At 42.5% G+C, this 13,791-nt stretch overlaps 1 protein-coding gene across 1 annotated transcript in view; it reads right to left on the minus strand.

The window, feature by feature from the left end:
* The window catches only part of INTS9 (integrator complex subunit 9), an 85,384-nt gene that overhangs the window by 66,121 nt on the left and 5,472 nt on the right, over nucleotides 1-13,791 (minus strand). The window contains exons 2-5 of the mRNA XM_064146659.1: nucleotides 13,424-13,551; nucleotides 7,762-7,822; nucleotides 4,971-5,033; nucleotides 421-560 (exon numbers count right to left, since the gene is read on the minus strand). Coding sequence (XP_064002729.1) covers nucleotides 421-560; nucleotides 4,971-5,033; nucleotides 7,762-7,822; nucleotides 13,424-13,551 — 392 coding nt within the window. The remainder of the gene's footprint in view (nucleotides 1-420; nucleotides 561-4,970; nucleotides 5,034-7,761; nucleotides 7,823-13,423; nucleotides 13,552-13,791) is intronic.

The raw sequence follows: 13,791 nt of genomic DNA on the forward strand, positions 1-13,791 counted from the left end.
ACCTCCAGGGATGGTGACTCCACTACCTCCTTGGGCAGCCCATTCCAATGATAATCACTCTTTCTGTGATGAACTTCTTCCTAAAGTCCAGCCTAAACGTGCTCTGGTGCAGTTTGAAACTGTGTCCTCTTGTTCTGTCCAACCACTTAAGGTGTCTCTGCTCCACTCAAGATCTGCTACCCACATTACTACCTGGCCTCCACACAAACACCTGCTGTAAATGTTGAAGACAGATGATTACAGAAGCTGGGAAACAGTGAGTTAAGGCATTTGTAGTACTAAGGATTTGGCTGTCATTCAACTACTGCCTCAGAGCCTCTTTGGAACATTAGACACCACTATTCTACCCATATTATCCCCTACACCTTTTCCTTAGCAGTGATGAAAGAGGAGTAAAGAATATTCAAGTCTTTTTTTTACCTGCCAATTTGAACAGTAGGCTCGGTGGCATACACTGTTCCAGTGAACCCTGTGTACTCTGTGATATAGGGTAATGCCATCATGCAGTGATAGTTGGAGATCAAGATTACATCGACTGTGGAGAGGTCAAGCAGCTCAGTCTGAAAGCAGAGGGAAGAGATAAACAACATGTAACCCTTTCATGCAGTTTAATCAATGGCAGAAAAACTTCTCTTTTTTGAACTTTTTGTTGGAGGAATGAAACCAAGGTTGGGAAAAAAAAATAGAGAAAGGGGGCATTGTCTAAGCTGTTGCAAAGATTAATTTGTCCTTTAAACAAACAGGATTCATTTTTAAAGCTTCCTAAAATTATTCTGTCCTCAAATCTGCAAAGGAAACCATGTCCTGGGTTTCTCTGTCAGGTAATGAAATGGCTGCTGTTGAGAGAGGCACAATAAGCACACTTTCAATCAAAGACCTGATGTGTGCTTCCTTAAGGAGGAATGCTGCACGTCAGTACAGATTTAGGGAGGTGCATCTTTTTTATTTCATTCATTCATTTATTTAACACATGCCCCAGGAGAGTGAGAGATGAATGTAGATTGTATTTATTCATATGCTTTAAATAGAATCATAGAATCATATTTTCCCAAACCAAATGCTTGGCATCTTCCTCATCCACGTTCTCTACAGTAGGAGCTTAAGCTCATTCACAGGATCCAACAAAACAGACGTGAGGCTCCAGTTTGTTTTGATGTGACAGTTCAGAAAGTGAAAGGAGATTTCACACATTGTTAAAGGAATTTTAATTAGAAATATTTACTGGTAATATTATAACACAAATGCTGTCAAGTCAGAAATCTACAAGATATATGACCTCTAACTCAGTTATTATAGAACAGCTAATGGAATTCAACACTCATCAAGCACATATTATCTGATTACAAGGTTCAGTCCAGCAATTTGAATAAAAAAGGCAAGAAAGTAGGTCACTCAGCTTTTCAGAGGGCTGACACAGTGCTCTGGTGACAAGCTGCTTAACTCCTAGCTAAGCATTCCTGGTTTCAGTCCATGATCACAGCTGATGTGGGAGGCATGATCTCCAAGCTGAGTACAGTAGGCGAAACACCATCCTCAGATTCATGACAGGACACTCTTTTATCTTACTAAGCTTGCCAGGCAGAAGTATACACACTGCATGGTATGAAAGTTTGCTGACACCTGCTCCTACCACTCTGGCCCTTCATGGCTTGGTTTTGAGCTGTATGTATATCATACACAATCAAAGTGGGACTCATTCAGCCCAATAAGCCATCAGGAGGATAGAGACTACCACTTCCCAGGCTCAAGCATCCTGGGAGGGTTGCCTAATAGGATGAAGAGAGTGTCAAATCCAAAACAAAGTAAAATCTTCCCTGGGACTTGCGGCAATCTCACTAAAAGTGCTTATGAGCTGAAGAGGTTTAAAAATGTTTCTTGAATGTGAAGAGAGCAGTAGGTTGCCAAGCAAGGAGAGGGCTGCACCCTGCACTCTGACATGTGCAATTGTGCTCTGCTGATGAGACAGCCTCTTATCACCTTGTGGCTTCTGGATTACATTCAAAACTTGGCTTTCTCTGGCGTTCCGGGAAGTGATGCTGTGATTCTCAAACTAACTGCTTTTGCAGACAAGTTTCTTCAAAAGAAGTGGAATGGAAGGGGACAAAGGAAGACAAAGTCTCTCACACAAGCTCCTTACACTGTGCTGCCAAACACCAGCAACATTTTGACTCTGCTGATGGATTCAGCTGGCCATGATATCTGAACCTTTCTCCACACAGAGGAGCCTGTGAAGCTGAAGATGACAACTTTGTGTCACTAACAGATCCATTTCTAAGGCCTGCGGAGAGACTTGGCACCTGTTGGAAACTTTGGGAACCAAAGGATTTGAGAAGCCATTTGTCAAATTCCTACAATGATGACATGCAGCTTGTTGCTATCTAACTGTAACATGCACTGCCGGCAAAACAGTTTCATTCAGTGATGACACTGACATAATGAAGCAGCAGCTCCCCATCAGTTATAATTAGAGCTACATGTATGGGTACTTCTCAGCCCAGTGACGTAGCCAAGAAAGTCTACTGAAGCATCCTAAACCCCACCATGGCCTCAATTAGAATCACAGAATCAACCAGTTTGGAAGAGAACTCCAAGATCAGCCAGTCCAACCTAGCATCCAGCCCTGTTCTATCAACTAGACCACAGCATTAAGTGCCTCATCCAGGCTTTTCTTGAAGACCTCCAAGGATGGTGACTCCACCACCTCCCTGGGCAGCCCATTCCAATGCCAACAACTTCCTCCTAACAACCAGCCTAGATCTTCCCCACAACATTACACTATGTCCCCTTGTTCTGCTGCAAGAAAATCCAGGATGTCAACTCACCTTTCTCAAGATCTGGGCCAGATAGTACTTTGTAGGAATACAGATGCTAGCTACATCCCTCCCTTCCACAGAACAGTAACCAGAAAGCTCACAAGACAGAATTAGTAAGTTTTGGGGTAGTTTGTTTTCATTTGTGTTTGGATTATATCCAGTCCAGTTGCAGAAAACAAGCAATTGCACACAGATCTGTTGATGTCACTTGCCAAAATCAGCTCCAGAGCTGCCAACTTGCTTCAAAGAATCAAGGTGACAAGAGTCAGAAGCTACAAGAGGCAAGTTTCATGGAATCCACAGACAGAAATGCTATCACCAGAACCCCAGCAATGTGACAATCTCTCAGAGGCGTTCTGTACCTCCTCTGTCAAGCAGAAAGGAGGGAAAGAAAAATTGCTGCCCAAAAGCAATTGTTTCTTCAAAAGACAGAGAAAATACCTCAAGATGCACTGAAGAATGTTACCACAGCCTGAAGACAGCTGAGGAAAGAGGATGCTATTCCTGGATTACTCTCCACTGTTCGACTCCTGCTCTCTGCTCAACTTTTTACCTCTTCACAGAATCACAGAATATTAGAGTTTGGAAGGGACCTCCAGAGATTAACCAGTCCAACCCCCTTGGCAAAAGTAGGATCACCTAACACAGTCTGCACAGGAATGCATCCAGGAGGATTTTGAAAGTCTCCAGAGAAGCAGACTCCCCAGCCATTCAGGGCGGCCCTGTTCCAGTGCTCCACCACCCTCATTGTAAAGAAGTTTCTCCTCATGTTGAGGTGGAACCTTCTATGTTCAACCTTGTATCCATTCTTCCTTGTCTTATTACTCCTTACCACTGAAAAAAGATTGGCCTCATCCACTTGCCACCCCCTCCTCAGATATTTATAGACAGTGATCAGATCCCCTTTCAAGTCTCCACCTCTCCAGACTAAACAGCCCCAGGTCTCTCATTCTGTCTTCACAGGGGAGATGCCTAAGTCCCCTAATCATCCTCGTGGCCCTCCATTGGACTCTCTCCAGCAGTTCCCTGGCTCTCTTGAATTGGGGAGCTCAAAACTGGACACAGTATTGCAAGTGTGGTCTCATCAAGGAAGAGCAGAGGGGAGAAGAACCTCCCTAGAACTTCAGCTCTCCTACATAGACCATTCACCTGATCAGTCAGGTAAGCCCAGTTAATTCAAACATTGTTCAATAGTCTTGTTTTCTGCTTTTGTTTAAACCACATTACTCTTGGAAACAAACAAACAAACACTACTTGAGAAGCAGGCACCTACAGTTATGTCAATGGATACCAAGGTACAGTTCTTACTTCAGAGGCAGAGATGAACAGCTAAGGCAGCAAATCTAGAACAACACATCTGACTGCAGCCCAGTGGAATCAAACAGCAGCTTAACCACATGGCCAGCTCCCTGGAGGAGCCCCACAAGGCAGGCCATGCATCTGTGGTTAGACAGAAGCAGCTTTCCTTGTCTTTATCTAGATCAGCACATGCATCCTGTCATAATTGAGTCTGATTCGGTCATATTGTCTCTGGAAGGCCCAGAAAATGAGACAGTTAAGGTCTTCTGTGAGATACATATCTGCTCAAGGACACCTTTCAGATCTCCCTAAACCACAGTTGAAAAGGTTTGTTTCCATTCTTTATCAAATGTTATAGACACTAGAAGCACCTTAACCACACAGAGGTTTTAGAGTTATTATTTACTGGTATTGGAGACCTTACAGCAGCCTTCCAATATTTGAAGGGGGCCTACAGGACAGCTGGAGAGGGACTTTTTACAAAGGCATGTAGTGACAGGACAAGGAGTAATGGCTTCTAACTTGAGGCAGGTAGATTTAGATTAGACAGCAGGAAGAATTTCTCCACTATAAGGGTAGTGAGACACTGGAAAATGTTGCTCAGAGAAGTTGTGGAGGCTCCAATTCTGGGAAGTGTTCAAAGCCCAGTGAGAGAGACCCTTGAGCAACTTGGTCTGGTGGGAGGTGTTCCTGCCCATTGCAGGGATGTTGGAACTAGATATCTTTAAGGTCCTTTCCAACCCAAACCATTCTATGATACTAATAAACTGGCATAAATCCAACAGTAATAGTTTAGCAAGTTCGTCTCACATGACTGAATGGAGCTGGATTTTTCAGTAAGACTTTGAACAAACTCACCTCTGGTAAACAGAACTCAGGCACAGAGTCTACAAACACATGGCCAGAGCACTCCTTTAGTTCCTGAAAAAGAAGTATATCAAAAGAAATTACTAATTCAATGCAATGTTACTCCAGTGCAGCATATTTTGCCCCTGCAAACACTTTTCATCACAGATAGTTTCCAGCCTCTTGCTACATTATGTTTAACTCCCTTCTAGATATAATCTACTGTAAGCAGATGTGTTGAAATTGCTTTCATGTAAGATCATGTGGTACCTACTAACAGGACAAGGGACAATGGGCACAAATGGGAACACAGGAAGCTCCATCTGTATATAAGGGAAAACCTCTCTCCTGTGAGAGTGTTTGGAACACTGGAACAGGTTGCCGAAAGAGCTTGTGGAGTCTCCTTCACTGGAGAGATTCCAAGCCTGTCTGGATGCAACCTGCTCTAGATGCTGCTGCTATGGGGGGATGGGTGGACTGGATGTTCTCTACAGGTTCTTTCCAACACACCAACATGCTGGGATTCTGTGATGAGGCTCCTTGGAATTTTAAGGGATTGGATCCTCATTTGGAGGAACAGAGACAGCACTCTGGTAACCACTGCCTGGTTTTGCTGGGGCTATGAAGGAGATACTGTCCTAGGAAGCTGCATTTTCTCTGCTCTTCCAACTGCAGATGTGTTGGCTGGGAAAACTGTAACAACCCAAGTTGACTTTGTCTATCAGAGTCAGAAGTCTGAAGTGAAAAGTGGGTCATGAAGACCACTCTTCTCTAAATTGCTGCTCTCCTGATATGGAAGTTGTGCACAGCACCTTCTGAGTGCTTTGGCTGTCTTACCAGTTAGGAATTTAGTTTTGGTTCCGAATATCATCAAATCTTTTCTGTCTTAATAGGAGCAAAATAAAATTTTTAGCCCCTGTCTCAACGCATTTGATGAAACACCTTTCAGGGATCTAACCTCCACATAGCACTTGCTGATGGATTTATTTCTACTAGATCTCTAATCCTCTATTTCTTCCTCTTTCTTCAAGGTTGAAAACAGAAATCTTAGTCACATGAAAAGTCACATTCCTCAGGACTACGAATGAAAAAAAAATATGCCCAGTTCTAGCCTTAACCCAATTTACAGGCTACCTATCGCCCACTCTGCCTTCTCTTGAGGATGCTTCTCTTGCTTGTCCCAAAGCGAGTGGTCTCAGGAAGCTTCAGACTGACAGAATTAAAGATTGAATCCAATTCTTAATAATTACAGTGCACCTGCCAACTAATAACGAATGAGCAATTACATCTAGTGGCAGAAGTCTCCTAACCTCATCTCAAGGGAGTTCAAAATGATTAAAACTAGATCGCAGCAAATTTCAATGCCTCTCCAGGACCGAAGTTTTATAACTGTCACCCGGAGAGTGCTATAACAGGAATGTCCACTTGGCATGATAAAACATCCCCCTTTGACTCCTTCCCTTGCCTTTTTCCAGCATAGGTCAAAGAATTTACCATTCCGGGCAGTTACAATGGTCAAGGTGAAGGCAAGAGATGCTGCCTTTGAATTTTTAACACATTACTTCCATCGATGCTGTGAGAGACTGAAGATTTCTCCTGAGCACACTGCAGCAGCAGTGCCACAGAAATGTAAATACATCATGTATAAAAATATGCTGACAGCCTTGCCATTCTTTGGACAGAGCAGAGCCCAGTGCTCTGAGATCAAGCCTGGGGTTCAGGAGAAACAAATGACAGGGAATTCTAACTGGGCAGTTCCAGTCCTGTCGCTGAGCCTCTGTAGCTCTGCAATTGCCAGTTCACATGTGCTCTGAATAGATACATTACTATTTTATTAACAGAAATGCTGTCTGTACAGTTTCTTTTGTCTCCAATGAGAAGAAAAATCAGGTCTTTAATCTACGATTCTCAGCTCCCTTGCCTGTAAAAATCAGATCAAACCATTTTGTCCACCTCAAAGTTCCCTACAAAAGCAACTATTATTACTGTTTGCCTTTAATGTTCACACAGTCAGAGAACAGTCCAATAAAACATATTTTCTCTACTGATACCTATTGCTGCACACATTTGAAATGGATCTGCCTATTTTACTAACATCTGACATATTTTTGTGCTCATTGTTCCACTATAGCAGATCAAACTGGATGCTGCAGTGCCAAGTTTTGGTTGAAGCCCCACATAAATTCTGCCAACAAAACTAATGCAATGAAAAAAGGGGGAAAAAGAAAAAATCTCTGTCTCTTATGTAGCTGAGTGAGTCCTGTGTCTTAGAATTAGGAGGCTGGAGAGAATATCCTCCCTGCTATGTCCAGCAGCAGAACACATGTTGATTTCAGAGGCCAAAGACACACTTTTCCTCTCTAAGAGACATCCCATAGGCAAACCATTCACTTTCACATAGTTCTCCTGTCTAAAAAGGGATCTGTCAACCTCGTTTATAAGCATGCCATGAAGCTTTAGTGTCAGATAAGTGAGACTGTTGAATAAAAGGCACTCTTAATAAAGCAAAGTGCTGTTATTTATGGAGCTCCATGAAATAAGACAATATCTGTAGTGATGATTTCTGCATTTTAAGAGGATTTTGTAAAAAGGTAGGCTAGTTCTGAAAACTGAAAAGCCTTAGAGTCACTATTAGCATTTTGTTTCAAAATGTTCTGCTCTACAAGGACATCATGGCTGGTGAGAGTACACAGAGAAACCTTTGCAATGAGTCAGCATGGAAGTTTTGTTCCTGCAGTGCAAGCTTCTAACCCTTGAGGTAGCTTTTCGCATGACAAGAAAGTTCTGATCAACAGTATAGTACCTTGTCCAGAAATGTGCTTCCGTCTTTCAAAACCCAACCAGGAAGTTTGGACAGCCTGGGGCTGCAGAAAAAGAGAAGGGGGAAAAAAAAAAAGATTGCAATATGAATGGTATCATTATCAGTTGCTAAGCACAGACCATCTATCTGATGTCATACAGGACAAGAACACCATTTCTGTCTCGGGGAACTAACATTCTCAATAACACAGACAGTTTCACTGTCTTCAAGTCATCACTGAAATGACTTTTACAAATCATGATTCTGACACTTGTAAGTAAAAAGAATAAGAAGACATAGGCAGGGAGTTTCATTTTAATCATTAATGGCAAGAATTTCAACGAGGCTCAGCGCTGCTTATGTTGCCCCATGGTGCAAGTGGTTGTATGAGCAGAAGAAGGGTTAGAGCAGTGACAAACTCCATGCCTGCAACACAACAGCACAGTGAAACTATCCTGGGACTGCAAATGGCAGAGAAATATTCCCATTAACAATAGCAGGAAAAGATCGATCCTCCAGACTAAGTCATTTATAGACTCGGAGGCTGTGATTTTATATCCACATAAACCACGGTTTCATGCTTTGGTCTATCCCTGAAGACTCACACCAACAGCTGCACAGTTGGACAGACAAGGGGATAAGGAGGTTTTGCTGCAAACTGCATGTTTTAAACTGGCAGGTCTGGTACCAATCAGCAACAGCAGGGTCCCCTTTTTTCTTTGTTTCAAATACTAATAAAGACATTTCAAAGTGGATATTGGAATTCTGAGTTTACAGTAGTAACTGCTGCAGTATTTGTTGCTGCCATAACTAAGAGACTTATTCATACTTCACAGTGACATCTGATTTTTGCATAGGCCCACAATTTAGCTCTAAACCCACTGTCTGCCTAGTTTCAAGCAAATCTACAGAAATAAAAAAAAAAGAATGAGTTGAGGAAACAAGAGAATGGAACTGAGCCCTACTACAGCCTCAGATTTGGAAAGAAAACTTGAGAACCTGCTGCAATGAGATCGGCAAGTGTTGTATACCAAACTCCATAGAGGCATGCTTACAGGCTGTCAGGGATTGCAAATGTAAAGTCTTGAAAACAGGAAACGATTCAAAGGCTCAGAGGAAGGCTGCACTCAGATTAACATCCATATAACAGAACAAATACTAGCTGGGACTCCAGAAATTCAGGAGGATGGAAAAGGGGGAAGTCCAAGACTTAAGGAGTAAAAACAGAAGGTAGGAGGTGAGAGCAGAAGGCTATGTCATCAAGAAGCTATGCTTAGAAAAGTGCAACCCTCTTTTAATGATAAAGAGCAAGTCTGAAGAAGTCTGATGACATAAAAGATGGGGGGTAAAAACTACTTCACACTGACACATGCCAAAGCACAATTTAAGAGCAGTATTTTGAGTATTTTGGAGACTGAGATGGGCTGAATAGAAGTGGTGCAGAGAGGCTAAAAGAGTTATGGAAAAAAACAGGGAAAAGCAAGAACAAAACAGTCTGATATGAAACAGCTTTAACAGATAAGGGAGAAGTGGACAGGAACCTAGGTTGCAAGATACATCTAGATGTCTGTAGTTCAGTGTCTCAAAGCCAGCACTAGACTAGGTCAACTATGGCTTTGTCCAATTGTGTCTTGCAAATCCCTGGAGCGTAAAACTCCAGAACCAATCTGGATACAGGTGAAAAGGGTTGGAACCTCTCTGCTATGAGAGAGCTAAGGTTGTTCAGCCTGGAGAAGAGAAGGCTTTTCAGTACTTAAAAGGGGCCTATAATAGAGGTGGAGACAGACTTTTCAGCAAGGTCTGTTGTGACAGGACAAGGGGTGATGGTTTTAAACAAAAAGAGGGGGGATTCAGAGTAGTAAGAAGGAAGAAGTTGTTTACACTGAGGGTGGTGAACACTGCCACACTTAGCCCAGAGAGGTGGTATATGCCTCACCCCTGGAACCATTCTAGATGAGGCTGGAAGGGGCTCTGAGCAACCCACTCTATCTGAAGATGTCCCCACTCACGGCAGAATGTTGTGGACAAGGATGTCCTTTAAAGATCCTTTCCAATTCAAACCATCCTTTCATTTAATGGTTCCATGAAACTTATGAAAAGCCTCATCACTGGGAGACTAATGTCCAACCTGAGACTCCCAAGACACAATTTGTGGCCATTAGCCTCTTATATTGCCTGCCACTGTCGAAAAGAGTTTGGCTCTGTTGCCTTTGTGAATACCTTTGAAGCAGATGTAGGTGGCTGTTACCTCCCTGTCTAGCCTCCTCTTTGCTAGACTGATCAAGCCCAGCTCCCTCAGCTTCTTGGTGTAGCCATGGGGTCTAGATCCTAACCATCTTGGAGCCCTTTAAACACCCTCTCCAGTTTCCCAGCATCCCTCTTCAATTGGAAATCAAAACCTTGTGGTGTCACCAGCATGATGCAGAGCAGAATAAACTTTCCCTGGTATGCTTGCTCTGTTCTCTCCTAATTTAGCCTAGTATGCAGTTTGCTTTATTCATGATGAAAGAGCACTATTGACTTGTACTAAACCTGGCATCCACTGAAAGGCATACATAGGCTTGTCGAGAGAGGCAAAATTAGCAAAGAGGTCTTGTGTATCGGTGAAAGTGGAATAAGCAACAGGACAGAAAGGACTCTTTACCTTGAAGTAACACAGTTCCTGCCGACATAGTTTTGACATTGTAATAGAGTGATTGATTAATCCAAAATAGCTGGAACTGTCCCATAAATAATGTGAGCCAGTGTGTCATGGCTAGACAGGAAAGGTTAAGAGCTTCCCACATATTCATTTCACCGTTTTGCATTTGACTTTGGTACAGGGGAGAAAATACTAGTTGACAAACCTCCTCTGAAGTACATGAACTGGCATAAAGTGCCTGGCAGGTACTTTGCACGTGCTCCTTGGCCTGGTGAGAACAAGGACTGCTATTTCCAGGACAAAGTAGAATCTGAGTATCTTTCAACAGGATTTTTTTTAAAGAGTAAATAACTCTGAAAGATGTACAGCCCCTTTCACGACACAAACAGTACAGCACTTTCTTCTCTTTTAGATTAAAGCATAGGCTCTCCAAATGTTTGCTCAAGGAGGGTTCCATGCCAGGTACAAAAGGGTTTAGCTGCATAGCAGAGGTCTTCTGTAATATCATACCTCTATGCTTCACAGGGGTCAAAATCAGGGCACCTTTGTAGACCACATACTGAGATATCCTGAACTCAAGGGCTCCATGGGTCATAATTTGGGAAGCTCTGGCTTTAAGACAGCAGAGAAGGATAGATTTGCATTCATTTCACACAGGTCCATCTCAACCTAGTTGCAAGAAGCAGCACATCTTGTTCCTGGGACATACAACTGGCAATAACCTAAGATCTGACAGTCGTGTGTTCGAATTCTTGTCCTGCTACATGCTTCACCTGGCTTCACCCTACAGCAGGTCCAGAGAAAAGCAATAAAGTTGGTGATGGGTCTAGAGCACAAGTTTTATGAGGAATGGCTGAGGGAACTGGGGTTGTTCATCCTGGAGAAAAGAAGACTCAGGATAGACTTTTTTGCTCTCTACAACTACATGAAAGGAGGATGGACTAAGGTAAGTGTTACTAGGTAGCAAGTGACATGATGAGAGGAAATGTCCTCAAGTTGTAACAAGGAAGGCTTAGGTTGGACACAAGGAACATTTTCTTCATGGTAAGGGTTGTCAAGCCCTAAAACAGGCTTCTCAGGGAAGTGGCTGAATCATCATTCCTGGAGGTATTTAAAAGACTGTAGATGTGGTGTTTAGGGACGTGGTTTAGCAGAGAACTTGGCAGTGTTAAGTTAACGGTTGGATTCTATGACATTATGATCGATGACTTTAAAGGTCTTTTCCAGCCTAAATGATTCCATGATTCACACGTGACCTCAGGCTCTTCCCCTAGCCTCTCACCTGGATACTGATGATAACATCAGCTCTGTCACCTACCTGTGTTATATTGATAATAAACATTTGGATTTCAGAGATATTTAGACATCGTGGTAATGGAGACCGGATATATAACGGTACAACTACGAATACTACAGAGAGATAAAAACGTTTTAGTGGCAGCCACATTCCTCCTCCAGTTTCTAGCTCATTTTCACAACTCCCTGCAGGACATCTGTTTTGTAGTGTACTCAAGAGATCAATTACTTGCCCAAGCTTAGGACAATTCTTGCTGTAAGGGGTGTTCAGTCACCTTTCCACAAGATTGATTGGATTTAAATCCAAGTGTTTGCTCTGATTCCACTGGGCCATCAGGGGTCAAATCTGACATCCTTTCTTATTGAGTTTGAGTCATTTTAGTGCAGGCATTCTGGAAGCACTTGGGGAATTCCAGGTTGTGACCTGCAATTTGGATGTTAGTTCCCAGGGTTTGCTATCAGCAGACAAAGCTGCCATATCCCCGGGGAGTGTTGATGCCTGCAGTTCTAAAGAACCTCTTAAGCTTTTTTTCAATCACCTAATTTTGCTACTTGTTCCTCTCTCAATTTCCTTTTCCTTTGTGGGGTGGGACAAAGCAAATGCAATGCAATTCTGTCTGTACCTGGACTTTCCAAGTTGTCTGGATCCCTTCAAAATCTGCTACTGCCCCAAAATGCAGTAGTTATCAATTGCATTATGAAATGGGACAAAAATTGACTATCACACTGATACATCTGAAGGCACAGTTTACAGTTGAGCTTGGATATGGCAGTGCTCTGCGACATTCTTGCAGAGCAAGGCATGTATGTCCTTTTCCTCTTCAAAAATTAACAAATCACAGGAAGTGCTGGACACACTGCTTTCATCTCATCAGGTCAACTGGGAAACTCCCTTTCCCAATCATATTCTCTCACTCTCAAACAAGCCTCCTCTGAATTCAGAATGTTCCCCACTCATTTCTTTGAGGATCAAAGTCACCAAATGGCTTTGGTGAAAACTCCTACTGTTTCCTATCAGCAACAGTTACTCTTTACATTTCCAACCCCTCATTTTAAATCTATTTTATTTATGCAAGGTGTAATTCACCTTAAATGAATGTCCAAATTCATCTAAAAACCTGAGAAAACAGGACTTTGTAGTTAGTACATGGAATGAGAGTCTTGATCTCAGGATTCTCTTCTAGACTACTTTAGTTTCACTGCTGTTCCATTCCTGTGCCCAGCTGCACTGCCTTTTTATTTAATTGATAAAAGGGAATGATTATGCCATCAAGTCAACTAAGGAGAACAGGTAAGTGCTATTTTGCTTTGCATTAGTCCATGCTCTGAAGAAAAGCCCGAGAAGATGGTGGTTCAACAGGACTTGCTGGGCTCTATGCACTCCATCTCAGTTACCCATTTATCTCATCTTGCATGAAGAAGCCAGAAAGATGACAGATATGTGACCTCCCTTGTGCTTAGCAGTTGCAGCAATACTTTACTGAAGTTTAGAATAAATTATCTAGAAAACTCAATCAATAAATCTATAAAATGTCTTCCATCTACTGAGCCAAAAGACGTTATTTTGATAAAGGGAATTTTTAAGTGAACAAAGTCTATTTATGATATCAGATGACGCTGTTCATTTGTACTCATCCCCTCTCTCCTTCCAGTACACCATTTCATGCACAGCACTCCAACTGCAACCCAAGAAGACACAGACTAAGTGCTTACAACCGCAGAATATACCTTTGAACCAGTGGCAATGGAAGGAAATTGAGGGTGGATGTCATATCCAGTCCGCAATCCAGCATGATGGTGGTGGACTTGAACTTGAGTACATTGCATGGTAAGGTCGGATGTCCTGACAGACAGTACTGAAAGAAGAATATGAAGATGAGTTACTCATGACTTAACAACAGAGTGAACCCACCCTGAACTCACACCTTTATCCTTGTATTTTTAGACATGTAGTTTCATACACACCAGAATAAAATCTGGTTTTCTATGAATCTACATCTCACAGCTACATGTGTCCATCTGCTGAGTTTTCCTCACTGGGAAATACTATTTTCAGGGTATAATGGGGCAGGTTTTTTTGGACAAGGTTTTCTGAT

Source organism: Pogoniulus pusillus, chromosome 7 (assembly GCF_015220805.1).
Source record: "Pogoniulus pusillus isolate bPogPus1 chromosome 7, bPogPus1.pri, whole genome shotgun sequence".
NCBI lineage: Eukaryota > Metazoa > Chordata > Aves > Piciformes > Lybiidae > Pogoniulus > Pogoniulus pusillus.